Raw genomic sequence first — 14,687 nt, forward strand, 5'->3', positions numbered from 1 at the left:
GCAGGGGGCCCTTCGGCAGGGCTTCCGCAGGGCTCGGCTGCCCCCGGCTCAGACCCTCCCTGGAGCTGCTGGGGATGCACCTCACGTTGCCTCCTTCCGGAGGCCTCTCTCTGTCCCATTTCCTGGGGCCTCATTAATTCCTCCCCACCTCACCGCGTGAGAAAGCAGGTCTGTGCTGAGCCTGGCCCAGATCCAGAGCTGAGTCTGAGCATGCCACTGGCTGGTTTGGGAGGAAGGGGGCCTGTCCCCACCCTCATCTCAGGGAAGGAGGCAGGAGGGGCTCCCATTACCTTCCATGCCCCGACGTCTACCCACTTTCCAGCACAGGGTCCATGCGGATCAAGAACACACAACATAGCTGGTCTTATGTATAATATTTATAAAAGGGGGGCCACCGCCTCTTCACTCCTGCCCCAGACCGGCCCCTGGGGTCTTCGACTCCCAGGGGCAGAGACACTCCAGGCCCCAGCCTCTTTCTTCTCCCAGAAGTGGAATGTGAGCTATGGCCCAGGCTTGGGGTGGGGGGAGTCCCAGCCTCCCCAGGACTGGTGAAGGGACAGGGTAGGGGTCCCTTGGGGGTGCCCACACCAGCCTCACACTCAAAAGAACCTGCTGGCTCCAGGTATGGGGGGGGGATGGCCTGCTTCTGGTGGCAGGGACGGGAGAAGGAGACAAGAGTATCCAAGGGCCTGAGTCCAAGTTCCTGAAAGGGGCCTCAGGGACAGAAGTGGGAAAAGGCAAGTGAGCAGAGGAAGATGAGACCTCAGGGTGCAGACCTCGGCCCGGTAGCAAGGCGGGGAGATGGCTGCAGGCCTGGGTTCCAGCTCTGTGGGCCCTACAGGCCGTGTGCCCTCAAGGGGCAGCTGCTGGGCCTCAGTGTATGCATCTGTGCAAGGAGAACAGAGGCTTGGGTGGGATCTGAGGCAAGAGGGAGGGAGCAAAGGTACAGCCCCACCCTGCTCGCAGACCGGGAAGCCCCTGTAGCCCCGGGGCCCGGCAAAGTAGTGGCCCAAGGGCCTCGGTCCTGACTCTAACAAAAACCTTCCACAGAGAGACGTGAAGCAGGGCCAGATGTCATAGTGTTAACCACGTCTTTCTCCTCCCCTCTGGCTGGATGGGAGCAGGGGCTGAAGACTCTGGGTAGGGGTACTTGGACGAGTAGACAGAACAGGATGGGCGTCTCCTCCTAGTGGCTTCCTCCATGCTGGCCGGTCCCCGACACCCAGTCGATGATGATGAAACTCAAGCTCATGGTCATCAGCAGGAGGCCCAGCACAGCGAAACAAAGGGCCTGAGGGGTCAGGAGTCAGGGTCAGGTGTGTGGGCAGGGCAGCCCCCTCAGCCCCACACCAGGCCACCAACCTCCAAGACCCTCGCACCAAGATTTTGGGGGTAGACTTTGCAGGCTCCCTCTCGGTGGGTATGATGCGGAAGTAGAAGATGGCAGGGAAGATGAAGATGAGGCATGGGGCGGATGTGGCACCTGCAAAGAACGAGGCATGTCCGCATATGGGCTTAGGTCCGGGGGCGGGCCCTTCAGCGAGATCAAACATTCCCGTTGGCAGTCTCATCTGGAGACTCCACTGGAGAGCTCTGCCTGATTCAGTCCCTCCCCTTGTTCTCTGTCTACCCGGATGGAAAGCTAGTGCTGTCGGCAGTAGAAGAATCTATCAGTGAACCAAGCTGGCAAAGAGAAAAGGCAAGCCAAGAGATAGAGACAAAGCCCTGAAGATACTGGGTTCCTTGACACAGCTATTCCTGAAGGCTTTTTCACTATTTGAGCCAATACATTCCTTTCTGCTTTAATGATTTTGAGTCAGATTTCAGATATATAAAACCTACAGTCCTGCCTATGATATCCATGACACTTGGCCCCCATGCCTGTGTGTTGGTCCCTGCAGACTTGCGTTGGAGAGTGAGTCTCCTGAGTTGGGTCACCCCAAAGATATCTCAGAATTGTCTGATCTTCTAGCTCAGAGCCCCAACTGGGATGGAACAGTGGACAGAGCACCAAACCTATAGTTCCATGATCCCAGAGCTAAATCAAGGCCCCCCACTTACCAGCTGTATGGCTCTGCTACTCCCCTAATCACTATGGACTTTAATTTCCTCATATGTGAAATGGGGACAAGACCCAGTGAGATCCTTTGTGGAGGTCCCTGGCACCTGGGCTCCACCCCATCGCCCCGCAAGGGGAGCTATCTCTGGTTTTGAGTCCTCAAAAGGGATTAGAATAGCCTTAAGGACAAAATCTCAGACAGGAAGCCAAGCTGTGCTCATGGCCATTAGCCATCACTTAAATGTAGAGTAGGGTCTCAGGAATCTGCCAGGATTTGCAGATAGGAAATTCTCTAGGCCTGTGCCCTGTCTCTATGCACAGCTGGGCCAGACCCTCACCGATGACCCCGAAGATGCCCAGGATGTTGGGAGCGAAGATAACCAACAGGTTGATACAGGTGAGCAGGCCGACGGCAATGAGCGTGTGCCGCAGCCAGTTGAACTCCTGGTTCTTAAACAGCATCTGCTGGATGGCACGGCGCACCTGGGGGGCGGGGGTGGGAAGAGTCACCAATCTGTCAGCTCCCTCAGTCCCACCCCGCATCGGCCCACCTCCCCACTGGCTCACCGGAAACAGAACGATTGGCACCGTGAGTGTGACTGCTGTCAGCACGGCCACACGCACGCAGAGTATCAGCACGTCAAATGGGTCCACCTTGCTGTAGGTGTGCAGGAGCTCGGACTCCACCCCGTCTGTGGCAGGCAGGGAGGGGGGTCAGCAGGTGGCCCGGGGAGGGGCGTGGGCTCTGAGCCTGGGTTGACCCTGACGCTGTGGGGAGTGGCAGCAGACGCACCTCCACAGCTGCAGGGCACAGTTAGGCATCACACACCTACTTAGCGCCTACAGTATGCAGGCTGCCACGGCCGCCGGCCAGCCCCGTGCCCCCCAGCCTGGCCTCTGCCTCTTCCCCCGCGGTCCCGCCATACCATAGAAGGTGAGGTAGCCGAAGAGGGCAGCCAGGAAGTACATGACATACATGACGGAGATGGACAGGTTGGAGATGTGCTGCATCTTCCTCTTGGAGGGACTATGGCGAAGCAGGGGAGGGGACTGGTGCCAAGCTGGGCCACACCGGAGATCCCCCCCGTGTGCCCTGGGGTCTCTCTGCCACCACACCCTCACCATTTGGCAGCTGGGGAGGGCTCCTTCTTGCCCCCAGTCGCTCCTCAGGGCAGCCACGGAGATCTTTGATAAAGTGACTTAGCGCCTGTCACTCCCCACCCCCCACCCCCTGTCCTGTCAGGACCACGTTCCTTCTCCCCAAACCAGCTTAAGGCGCCTGCCCCCCTCTCAACCACAGATACCCACTCCTTGAGCTCTGTGTAGATGGGCAGCACCTCGGGATGGCAGACGAAGGCGAAGGCCATGATGGGGATGGTGTATGCGGTCTGGGGAGACACGGGGACCACGTCAGGGAGCCCCCCCCCCACGGGGCCCACCGCCCCTGTCCTGGCCTGTCGGCACCTGTGAGTTGAGGGTGAAGTAGCTGGGGGTGCAGAGGGCCGCGACCTCTGTCTCGACCTGCAGCTGCGCCTCCTCCTTGGGGACCTCCACGAGGCTGACGTTGCCCGTGACGTTGGCGAAGCTGAGGGGCAATGGGCAGGGCACGTGGAACTTTTTGTAGATGACCTGGGTTGGGGGGAAGGATGAGAAGATCAGGGCCAGGCTAGACCTGCCCGGGAGTCACGAGGAAGCCACCTCTAGATCAGGCCGGAAGGAGCTGCCTTCTGACCCAGGCTTCCCAGAAAGGCCTGCCCCCTCCCCCTGACAGAGGAGCCCCCCCCCAGACCTGCCCTCCCCTCCAGCGTGGAGGGTGACTCACCGCGATTAGGAAGAACACCATGCAGCTGAGAGAGAAGCCGCTGGAGTAACCCAGGTAGCCTGCAAAGTGGGGAGGGGCTGTGAGACTGGGGTCCCCTCCCAGGCACCCGTCCAACATTGCCCTCCAAGGCCCTGGCCTTGCCGCACTCACCAAGCTGCCGCATCAGTGCCAGAGGCAGAATAACGGTGACAGAAACCAGGATCACCAGGTAGTTCCCGTTGATGTACCAGTCCCTGCAGAGACAGGAGCGGGGAGCCAACATCAGTCTGCTCAGTCCTGGGGGGCGCCTGCCTCCATACCTAGTTGGTGCCACCCGTAGTGCTACTGAGTGACCTCTGACAAATACTTGTTCAGAGCTCTAAGTCTCCCTTTTGTCGTCTGCAAGATGGATGTTCTCTCAGCGCCCTCCTGGGCGAGGTGAGGACTAAGGTGCTCGGCCCCTGCTCGGCTCCTGACCATTACAGGTATAGTCACTGCTCTTGCTTTTCTCAGGACACACAGGTCTGGGTCCAGCTTCCCCAGGGAGTGGCTCCCAGGGGCCCAGGGAAGCGGGGAGGGGTGGTGGTATGAAAGAACCTGGCTCTGGGGGGTGGGACATTTTCCATGGGTGTCTCAGGGACTTGCCAGCATCCGGTGCCCCTTGTGGTCCCCCCTGACATCTGTATCCTGTATCATCCTGCACCTCCCCACCACCAAGGGACAGGGGGCACAGAGAACTGAAGGGATACGGAATGAGACACTCCTTCCCAGGGAAGCCTAAAGGCCAACTCCCTGGGAAAGGCCCCCAGGACCCGGCGGGGGGGAGGTGGTAGGGAAGAATCCCGACTCTCCCTCCAGAGCTGCTCTCAACTTCAGAGCCCTCTGCTTGCCTGGGCTGTGTGGCCAAGGGCAGGGCCTGGCTGTCTTCTCTGTCTCCACCCACAAAACAAGGCTGATGCCATTAGTGCCGGCTAAACTGATGATGGGCAACTGGGACACCATGGGCTTAATTTCTTGGTTGGGGGGGCTAACTCCCAAGCCATAGTCAGGAATAGCAGGTGCTTAGAGCTAAGCCCAAGGCTCTCAGGCCCTCCCGTACTCACAGGCTGGGTCCAGGCCCCGGTGGGGTCCAGCTTTCTTGGCCTCACCCCACCCCTTACCCCAAATGGCCCACCTGGGGGATTCCCCGAGGTGCTCCCTAAACGACTGTCGACTGAACGTTAGCTCTACTGGGAGCCCTTCCAGCAGCCGCTTGCCAGCACTGTCTCGTCTCTCCCACTAGCCCAGCCTGGGTTCCAGGGACCAGCAGTGCACACGGAAGGGCAGACTAAGGCCTCCCGCCCTCACCCAGCCCCGCCCCACCCTGGGGCTCACGAGGTTTGCTCCTCCAGGTTCAGGAAGGTCTGTATGACCAGGGGCAGCTCAGACTTGATGATGTACAGGTAGCTGGACATGGCTGAGGGGAGAGGGGGGCAGGCGCTGGGGTCAGCCAAAGCAGCTAGCCTTCGGACCGCCCACCTGCCCACCGCCTGCCTGTGTCTGCCTGCCAGCCTCACCTCCAATATTCTGCAGCGTGATGGCCAGGGCCGCTGCCAGCTTCCCTGGGGTCCCAAAGGCACGGTAGCCCAGCTGCTCATAGGCACGGATGCCTGCGGGTGCGAGGAGTCAGAGCCGTCAGGGGTGGTCTCGCCAGCCCAGCCCTCCCTTGCTCCAGGTTGGGTTGGCGGCTCACCCACGACCCCTGAGGACTCGAGTAGCAAGTGGATGGAGTAGCTGGAGAGCAGGGCGACGGCCGTCAGCAGGAACCTGAGGAGGATGGATGAAAGGGAGCCACCTGGGGCTTCCCTGGCTGGCGGGGGCATGGAGCTCTGGGAAGAGGGGGTGTGTAGGTCTGTGACCCAGGTCTCTGAACCCCCAACTGGTGTGGATACAAGTTCAACAGGCCCCAGCAGGGGTGAACACCACCCAGTGTGACCCAGGGTGAGCCATGCCCCAGAAGGGGCCTCTGAGCACCACCTCTTTGCGTTCTTGGAACAAACATGTTTTCCATTTGGGCTGTAGGGCAGAGCTCCCAGGTAAAGGACACGTGTGCCCGCACAAGGCCTGGCCGCGGGGGTTCGTTCATCAGGTGTAAAGGTGGTAGAAGGATAGACTCGGGTCTGTTAGGCCTGCCCTGTGTCATCATCTCAGCAGGTCTGCTGGGAAATGAGGGATACTTGTCTGGCCATGGTGGGGTTTTTTTGCTGTGGTTTGGGTTAAGTCCACCCACTGCAGCCTGGGTCTTGGGACGGGAAACTGGCAGGTCCTGGGAGGTCACGGCTGGTGGCGTGTTTAGGGCTTCTGTCTCTAGAGGGGTCGCCGAGGGGACTTACAGGAAAAGGATGATGCCCGTGTTGGCCATGGCATAGGCAAGCCCCAGGATGCCGCTGCCCATGATGGCATTGCTGAGGTTGAACACCGACATCCCAAATGAGGTCTTCCCCTCAAACTGCAGGCACCGGAGTGAGATGGGAGGTGGGGGGTGGTCAGCAAAGCATGGAGGGCCTCCCAGCATTTCCCCTCACTGTCCCTTAGCCTCCCGTTGCTGCCCCAGAGCACTTCATTACTGCACGCAAGCTCCCGGCGGTGTCCCGAGCCCCCCACTGCTGCCCCAGCTCACGTCAGTGAAGTGTGGCTCCTTGCTGGGGCTTTTCTGTAGGAAGCCCTCGCCCTCAACACAGCTCCGTCTGGGGCCCTCGACCCTGCAGGCACAGGCCAGAGCAGGCAGCTCACCTCCAGCCCTTGCTCTGCACCCTGCCCTGCCCTGCCCTGCGCCATGACTGGGTCTCTGCTCACCTCTGGTTGCCTGCCGTGGGGGTGGTGACGGGGAGTAGTCCCTCCGAGTGTTTGCCGTTGGGCACCAGCTCCACCATTTCCGTCTGCAGAGGGGCCTGCATGGTCAGGGGCCACCGCCAGGAGCACTAGCTCTCACACCAACACAGAAGTCTGCAGAGCAATGGGTCGCTCTGGTTAGCCCCGCTCCCGGGACCCAGGGCCCAGCCTCCCCCCGGAAGGCTATAGCCGTATCACACCTCCCAGAAGGTCGCTCAGGACTTACATGCATACGGGACTGTGCCCGCTGCCTCCTTGGGTCCTGCTTTTGGGGGAGTAGAGCTCAGATACCCGAGTTCTCCAGAACATCCTGAGGGGGCACCTTGGCCAGTACATAGCACTCCCCACCCCCCCGACATATCAGCCCCTGCAAGCCCATGGGGGCCTCCGTTTCTCCATCTGTGCAGTGAGGATCAGCTGGGTGCCTGAGTTCAGAGCCCTGTGGTGTCTGGACCCTAGGCTGCTGAGTCCCAGGCAGCCAGACCCCACACTGGGGGTGGGTCCCGGACCAACACCCCCTGCCTGACATTAATACCGGGAGACGGTTTCCTGTGCTGGCCCTGTGTGCCAGGGGCCTCCTAGCCAACCTAGAATGGCACTGCCCGACAGCTGGAGGCCTCGGGAGAGGGTGAGGGCTATGGGCCCTGTTCCCAGCCGCCCGGCGGGCACTGCTGGCAGCCAGAACAAAGGGCCTTCTGTGGTCTGAGAGCTGGCGCTGGGAACGGCAGGCGCAAAGGCTACCCCCCCGGAGCCAGGAGGCCTGAGGCGGTGCTGGGTGGCTGGACACCTGGGCCCTGCCCGCCTGGCCGCGAAGGGCCCTCAGGGGGCCTTCCAGGAAATGAGTGTCCCAGGGCTGAGTTCTCTGGGCCACACAGGCGTCACCCTCCACACAGCCCTGGCCTTAGGGCCACGTCCTCCTTCAAGCTTCTCCTCCCCTGCTAGGGAATACCCCCACCCCTGAGGGGGCCGCCCTCCAGGAGTGGACCCTTTGAGCAGATTCCCCATTTCCTGGAACCCCAGGCCAGAAACTCAGGGCCTGAGGCAGCTGTAGAGGGGCCTGGGCCACTGGATCAGGCCTCCCTTCCCTGCCCTCAGGGCACGGCTCTGCTGGGTCTCTAAGCAGCCAGCTCCCCTCCTTGCCCCCCCCCCACCCCCTGCCATGCACTTCAGTGGCCCCTCTCCCATCGCTGGGCACGGTGCCGCAGGATCTGTAAGGACGTCCTGAAGGCCAGATAGGCCAGTAGGAGAGCTAAGACCTGGTGGAGACCAAGGAGGGGGCAGTACTGCTGTGCAGGTCCGCCAGAACCTAGGCTTTTTTTTTTTTTTTTAAGGCTTTATTTTTAAGTAATTACTACACCCAACATGGGGCTCAAACTTACAACCCCAAGATCAAGGGTGGCATGCTCTACTGACTGAGCCAGTCAGGCGCCCCTACCAGAGCCTCGTCTTGATGCCATGGCACCCTCTCTGTTTGGGAACTCTGGATCCTGCCCTGAATGCCCTGTCCCCCCTCCAGATCCTGATGGTCTCAGGTGTGCTTAGAACCCAGAACACCAGGGGTCTTAGACCTCAGGGCTATGCGTGGGGACAGGAAGCTGGGTTCAGGCCTCAGGACCCAGTGCCCTGGAGGCAGCAGCCACAAAGAGCTGACCAGAGGACCAGCCCACCATTGCCCTAGGCGGCCCAGGCCAACGTTCGGATCTTAGGCACCTCGGTCCTGGGGACCTACACTGGGCACCCTTGGACTCCCTCAACCTGCCTCTCCTTTTACTGATGCTGGCATCTGAATCCATCTCACCTCCAGCCCTGCCCACTCAGGACCATGACAATGTGACCCTCTCCTCTTGTGCTCTTTCCTCCCCTGGACGAGAGCCCCCGAGGGCAGCCAGTCTTCATGCCCCTGCCCTAAGCCTCACCATCAGCACCTCTCCAAGGGTCCCAGTTGGGTGTGGAGATGCCAGCCCCTTATCTCCAGAGTCACTCCAGAGTGCCCCCTGGCTCTCAGCTTGGGTTGCCTTTTCGGGCCTCCCACTCTGGGCAGGCTGGGACAGGCCCTCAGAGTGTGCTGAGCTGGCAGCTTGGACAAAGCACCCTTCTCTGCCTTAATATCCTTCCCTAGCAGCCAGGCACGACCTCCAGGGAGACCACAGCCCATGGCATGGTCATGGCCAAAGTGCCCGAGTTCCTGTCTCCAGGTTCCCCATCCCCCCAGCAGGACTTAGGCCTAGACCTTCACGGCCTATCTATTACAACCAGGCACTGCTGGATCTTGGCCTGGCTTGAGATCCCAGAGAGGACATGGAATATCCTTCCTTAAATGGCTTCCAATCTGGAAGGGACAAAATCCCCAAACATATCCCCCGTGTTATGGTTCCTATAGCAACCGAATGTGAGCCACATAGTGCTGGGACTCAAAAAAGGGGAGACAGAGGCATCAAGGAAGACTTCCTGGAGAAGGAGGTGATGGCGCCATTTCTGAAATCTCAGGAGGAGTCCCAAAACTGTGGAATAGGAAAGAGTACCTGAAGCAGAGGGCCCAGCATGGGCAAAGGCTCTAAGATACAGTATGAGGCAGGCTGAAGAAGTTTCCACGGCCATGGTCAAACCCAGCAAAGCCTGGAAGACCAGGTCAAGGAGTCCGTACTTCAGGGTAGGGCAGGGCTAAGGGCTGAGAAGCCAGGTGAAGATGAGTGGCCCCCAACCATTCCCTGAGGCTGGCAGCCCATTTCTGACATCTCCCATCCCTCAGGCCTATCACCTAGCAGGTTCCTTTGTATCAAGGAGTCAGGGTAGACTCAAGAATAGTCTCTGCCTTGAGCAAGCTGCCAGCCGATTCTGACCCACTGTTGGGAAAGCCCAGAGTGGCATCCTGAGTCTGAGTCCTGGCCTGGCCCTGTCTCCCGGCGTGACCCTGAGCAGAGTATTCTCGACTCAGGAGCTCAGTGTCCTCCTGTCCTCCAGGAGTCCCATGAGGTTTGGCAAAGCTAGGGGCAGAGTGAAGAGCCTCGCCAAGGCTTTTGTCCCAGACCATGCCGTGGGCTCCCAGAGAGGGGTCAGGCTCCAGGATGGAGAGATCACTGCAACCTTGGGCAGATCATCAGAATGGCATCTGTCATGGGTGCAGCATGGACTTGGGCAGGAAATCGATGGCCTAGGCCACTGCCCTGGGGTCTGTTTGCTCTGCTGGGAGATAAGGGCCAGGAGAGGGCAGGAGCCACGGGATAGTGCAGCAGGTAACGCTCGCCCACGCGGCATCACAGGGTGAGAAGTTGTCAGGCACACCTCGACAGGTGTTGAATTTGGCTAATTAAAGATTTTGAGGCCCAGGAATCCAGGCCACTGCTTGCATCAGCCGCTGTGGGACACATACCTCTCTGTCCCACGATCGAGGTCCTTGGAGCCACTAGGGACATGAGCCCTGCTTTCTTCCCCAGCGTTCAGGGACATCAGTGGGTCTGCAGGAGCGGGCTAGCTACAGGGAGGCATCCACACTGTCTTTCCCTCAGCCCTGCGGCCACCCACGCTTCGTGGAGGCACAGACCCCATAGAGCTTGCTGCCATGGCCCCCAGGTTTCTGGTGCATGGGCAGTCCTAACCTGAGCCCAGATCTCAGGGGAGAGGCAGCTGGGCCGGCCTGCGGGTCCATTGTGGTCATCCCCGGAGGCTCAGGGATGAGGGCTGCCCCCAGTTCCAGCTCAGCCATCCTTATTCACCCTCCTCGGCGCAGACAAGATGCCCCTCCTATCCCGGCACCCCTCTGCCCACCTGCTGCTCCAGGCTTCAGAGGGAGAGCACCGTCGTAGGACGAGCTATCAGTCAATAACGAAACTGGATTCAAGGGACAGGTCTGAATTATATATTCCCAAGGCATGGCCTCAGGGATTGGTGGGGAGATGACTGCTGTCAGGGGACTAGATTTAGGACTAGACATAGGACTTGCAGGACATGTTCTGAACATGGGAGAGTGCTAGAGCCCTACACACCACTAGCCCCTCCTCCAGGCCCACAACTCCAGATTTTGACCTCAGTAGGCCCAGTCCCCCATCTACTCCTCCTTCGTTGTCCACAGTACTGGGTAAGTAGCCAGTGCCTGGTCGACACCAGGCGGGTACTGAGGCAGGTGGTGTGCAGGAGGGGGGCACATCCAGAGAAAGGAAGATGGCCCAGAACCTTGGTGTGTCGGCAACACCAACCCCTCCTAGTCTAGCTTCCCGGCCCTGGTGTCTGGGGTCGGTGCTTCTGTGTTCTGGGCATCCGGAAGTGTCTAGGAGGATCTGAGGGGCCCAGCTGGGGCCGGAAGCTGGACTTCCCTGTGACAGGGTACATTTTCTAGACACCTAACAGATGCGTAGAGTTGGGCCTAACCCGAGACACCTAGGCCTCCCCTCCCACCCAGCCCAGGACCCTCCTTGCTCACCCAGTAGGAGCTGCAGCTGGAATCTCTTGCTCAAGACTGGACCAGAGCCAGCAGCAGCCCCCTCCCCCATTGCCAGCCTGCTGAGAGGGACGTGCAGCCCGAGGCCCAGCTGAGGCAAAGGACAGGACATCACGTGCCTGTGGCCCCCCAGGGGTAGGGGAGACCCCGAGCCAGCCAGCCCATCCTCCTCCCTCCTGACCCGGAATCCCCTGGAGGCGGCCAAATATTTGGACAGCCGGACTTCTGGCCCCAAGGAAAGCTGGAGCAGGGGCCTGGGGCAGCTCAGGACTCATTGGAGACCCTGGTGGGGGCAGCTAAAGGCAAGGTCGGCCTGGAGGAGAGGCACCATCCAATGTCAGGCAGAAGCAGAGAGGCAGAGGGTGGGAAGAGAGAGACAGGGAAAGAGAAAGGACAGAAAGCACGTACGTGTGGTACGTGTGTCCACGCGTACTGATCCAGACAGACAGAAAGGCACAGGGAGAAAGAGAAATGCAGGTGGTTATAGAGGTACACGAACAGGAAAATGCACACAGAGAGGGGTGGATAGACATTCAGAAGGAGACAGAGAGAGAGCAACAACTAGGGAGGTGAGAGACAGAGATGGCCAGCCAGCCAGAGATAGCCAAGTAGAGAGAGGCAGGGAAACAGGGAGACAGCCAGTGGAAGACAGAGAGAACCCTAGAAGGAGTGAGAAGGGAAGAGGGAGCCAGAGGCCCGGGTGAGTGGACAGCAGGCCCAGCGGTCACCGCAGGGATGGCCAGGCAGAACCCTGGAGGCCACAGCATTCGCGGGTCCCTACAAGGGCAGGTTAGGCCCCTATTAGCTAGGTGCAGGGACATCCAGACGGTGAGACCGAGCCGGCACATGGCCACTCCCAGCTGGAAAGACCGCTCCCCAGCCCAGCGCTGTCTACCCGCACAATGGAAAAGATACACAGAGGTGACGGTCAATTGAAGTGAGCCCCATTCTCAGCAGCCACGCACGTGTGCAGACGTGCCGGCTGAGAGGCTGTGTACAGGACGTGGCCCGCAGAGCGGAAATTCAAAACCAAGCCACCCCAGGCCTCTGACCGGAAAGCCCCTCCTGCCCCAGCAGCTGGTCCTTCCCTTTGGCCCCCAGAAGCCCCGCCTGGTCCTCTAGAGGGCCCCCCCACCGCATCTGTCTTCTTATCCAGAGTCAAAGGCCAGCCGTCCACCCACCAGACTGAAGGTGGGCAGGGCATACGGTAGGTGCTCAGTACATGTTGTTAAGTGAATAGAATGGGTTCAAGGCCCTTGGCAAGCCCCCAGCCCATCTCAGCCCAGCTCTAAGTGGCCCCTGGCCCCTGGCCATGTCTGCACTAGACCATGTGGCTTCAGGGCTCCTATCTTACCACAGTACAGGCTGCACATCTCACCGCAGCTTTATACGCACACAGATATAAAAACCATACTTCCCTTGCAGTCAACCACTCCCCTAAAACACGCTTTCCCCCTGAATGAGTACCTGTTTCCACACCCAGCCCGGACTTTCAGGGTACACTCAATTCAGCTCAAAAACCTTCCCTGGCCCTACCCAGAGACCATGAACCACCCAGGCTGTCCTGTGCCACCGTTTCTCAATTTGCCCAAGGCTCCAAGGCTACTCGTCAGGGCAGCAGGCACCAGGACAGGAGTAATCTGTCATGGTCTGGCCACCTGGAGCCCCGGACTGGGGTGGGGGTGGGGGTGTGTAATAATGTGGGCCATAAGAACCAGTACTGAAGAATGGTTTGAGAAGCCAGTGAAGACATGGGCTCGATGAGCCCAGGCAGAATGAAGTTTTAAGACATACACCCACCCCCTCCCCAGAGAACAGGCCCCCTGTCCCCAACCCCAAGGGGTCAGAGATTCTCATTTCTGATTCCAGTCATTCCGGCCCTCTTGGAGATGTGCCAGGCCTGGCCTCACCCACCCCTGATTCCTCCCACCTCTGGTGCTTCCTGCAGGAAGACTTCCAAGGTTGTGCAGACCTCCCCCTCTCAAAATCCAACTGTCCCCGGATCTCTCCAGCTCTCCATGCTCCAGACTGAGAAGTTCTGAGGAATTTTCTTCCTTTCTAGAAGGAATTGAGCTCCCATGCCAGACTGTGTACTGAAGAGGAAGGGGCGGAAGGTCCAAAGGCTTCTTCCAGGGACAGAACGGTGATCCAAGGCCATCATGGAAGGAAGGACAGGGCTGGCGGGCTGAAGGAAGGATGGGCCTGGGTGGAGGTGCCCCCAGGGTGCAAGGTGCAAGGACCTTTGATTTAGTCCCTCTCAGACTGGTCCTATAGCCTGTACCTGAGCTCAGGGCTCAGGTCACTGTGGGGGAGAGGCCAGATTCCCATAGGCCCCGCCCCTGGCCTCCCCCTCCCCGGGTGTAAACAAACGCACGCATTCTCTGTGGCCAATCCAAGGGGCTAATCGAGAGGGGGCGGGCTCCTGCAAACCCAGTCCTGGCCCTTTCCCTCCTCCCGTGTGCGCGGCGCCAGCTCTCACACCCCCACCCGGCAATGAGGCGGCAAGGAGCGCGCACAGAGCCCCGCCCTCAGGCCGGAGAACCACACGCTCCCTGTGCCCGCCGTGCCCGCTGGCCCGGCTGCAAATGGCACGGGCTCTGGGACCAACATGTGCCCCGCGGCCCCTCAGGCAGCCTGGCCCGATCTGCCCTCAAGCCCCTGCCCAACGCGGCCGGGATAAATATACCCGGGCTCCCGGCGTGCCAGCCGGGCAGATTTGCCTGTCAGGCGCCCGTCGGGGCAGCGCTCCAGGGCCGCTCCCGGCCCCTCTTAGGCCCCCCTCCGGGACCCTCTCTAGCTAGTCCCCGCGGGTCCTGCCTCGAGAAGCTCCTCGCGCACCGCCCGAGCCCCGACAAGGCGTCCTGCGGCCCCAGCCCCGGGTGTTGCTGACCTCCTGCTGTCCCTCCCGGCCCTGCCGACAGGCCCCGAGGCGACGAGGTGCCTCTCCCGGGATACCAGCTCCAACTCGGAGCTGAGTCCTGCCTGGCGGGTCCCCGGACCTGAGCCCAAAGTGCGCGGGCTTCTGGCTCGCTGGAGGCTGGGGCGTCTGCCCGGGGCAGGGCGGACGAGGGGAGCTGCCCGGAGCCCGGCTACGGACGGGAGGGTGCACAGTAGGGCTCTGCCCGCCCGGTGCCCTGGGCTGAGGTCGGCGGCCCCAGCGGTACCTGGCCCGGCGGGTGGGGGACGCACGGTGCTCCGCTCTGGCTGGCGCTGTCCGCTCTGCTCCCGGCTGAGCGCAGCGGCGGGGGATGAAGGGCGCCCGGCCCCGCCCCTGGCCCGCCCCCGGCCCGCCAATCCCAGGCGGCGGGCGGGAGGAGGGGCTGGTCTGGGGAGAGGCGGGGGGCCTCCCCGCCCGCCCGGAGCAAAGGGGCATCCCGAGCGCTAAAGAGCCCCTAGGTAGGAGAGCAGCTGCTCCAAGAGGGGCTCAGTGGAGTCCTGTGGGAGGAACGCTTCAGTCCAGAGCAGATTCTCTGAGTGCCCCCTTAACCCCTGAAATGCTCTGCCCTCACCTCGCTGAAGCC

The 14,687-nt window shown here is 60.7% G+C and overlaps 1 protein-coding gene across 3 annotated transcripts; it reads right to left on the minus strand.

Moving 5' to 3' along the window:
• Positions 1–362: 362 nt before the first annotated feature.
• Positions 363–14,426, minus strand: SLC38A3 (solute carrier family 38 member 3). Of its 3 annotated transcripts, XM_045807176.2 has the most exons (16): positions 14,331–14,426; positions 6,696–6,845; positions 6,520–6,601; positions 6,233–6,348; positions 5,593–5,666; positions 5,417–5,509; positions 5,235–5,316; positions 4,032–4,114; positions 3,882–3,940; positions 3,524–3,688; positions 3,368–3,447; positions 2,986–3,086; positions 2,627–2,751; positions 2,398–2,542; positions 1,380–1,483; positions 363–1,291 (listed from the first exon to the last, which is right to left on the minus strand). In XM_045807176.2, exons 2-16 carry the CDS (start codon positions 6,794–6,796, stop codon positions 1,187–1,189), a joined length of 1,515 nt encoding a protein of 504 aa, XP_045663132.1. In that variant the 5' UTR covers positions 6,797–6,845; positions 14,331–14,426; the 3' UTR covers positions 363–1,186. The 3 variants fall into 3 exon arrangements, with proteins under 3 accessions (XP_045663132.1, XP_045663133.1, XP_045663134.1); XM_045807177.2 differs by lacking the exons at positions 6,520–6,601; positions 14,331–14,426 and having other exon boundaries at positions 6,696–6,842; XM_045807178.1 differs by lacking the exons at positions 6,520–6,601; positions 6,696–6,845; positions 14,331–14,426 and having other exon boundaries at positions 5,593–5,728.
• Between the last annotated feature and the right edge of the window lie 261 nt (positions 14,427–14,687).

Source organism: Ursus americanus, chromosome 14 (assembly GCF_024610735.1).
Source record: "Ursus americanus isolate L20-20 chromosome 14, mUrsAme1.1.p, whole genome shotgun sequence".
NCBI classification, from domain to species: Eukaryota; Metazoa; Chordata; class Mammalia; order Carnivora; family Ursidae; genus Ursus; species Ursus americanus.

Bases quoted from the DNA above. Each gene is read 5' to 3' on its own strand.
- SLC38A3 (XM_045807176.2), bottom strand. From the start codon at position 6,796: ATGCAGGCCCCTCTGCAGACGGAAATGGTGGAGCTGGTGCCCAACGGC. The intron at 6,349-6,519 runs GTGAGCTGGGGC...CGGTGCCTGCAG, and splicing joins AGGAGCCACACTTCACTGAC to TTTGAGGGGAAGACCTCATT. The intron at 2,752-2,985 runs GTATGGCGGGAC...TGCCTGCCACAG, and splicing joins CGGCTACCTCACCTTCTATG to ACGGGGTGGAGTCCGAGCTC.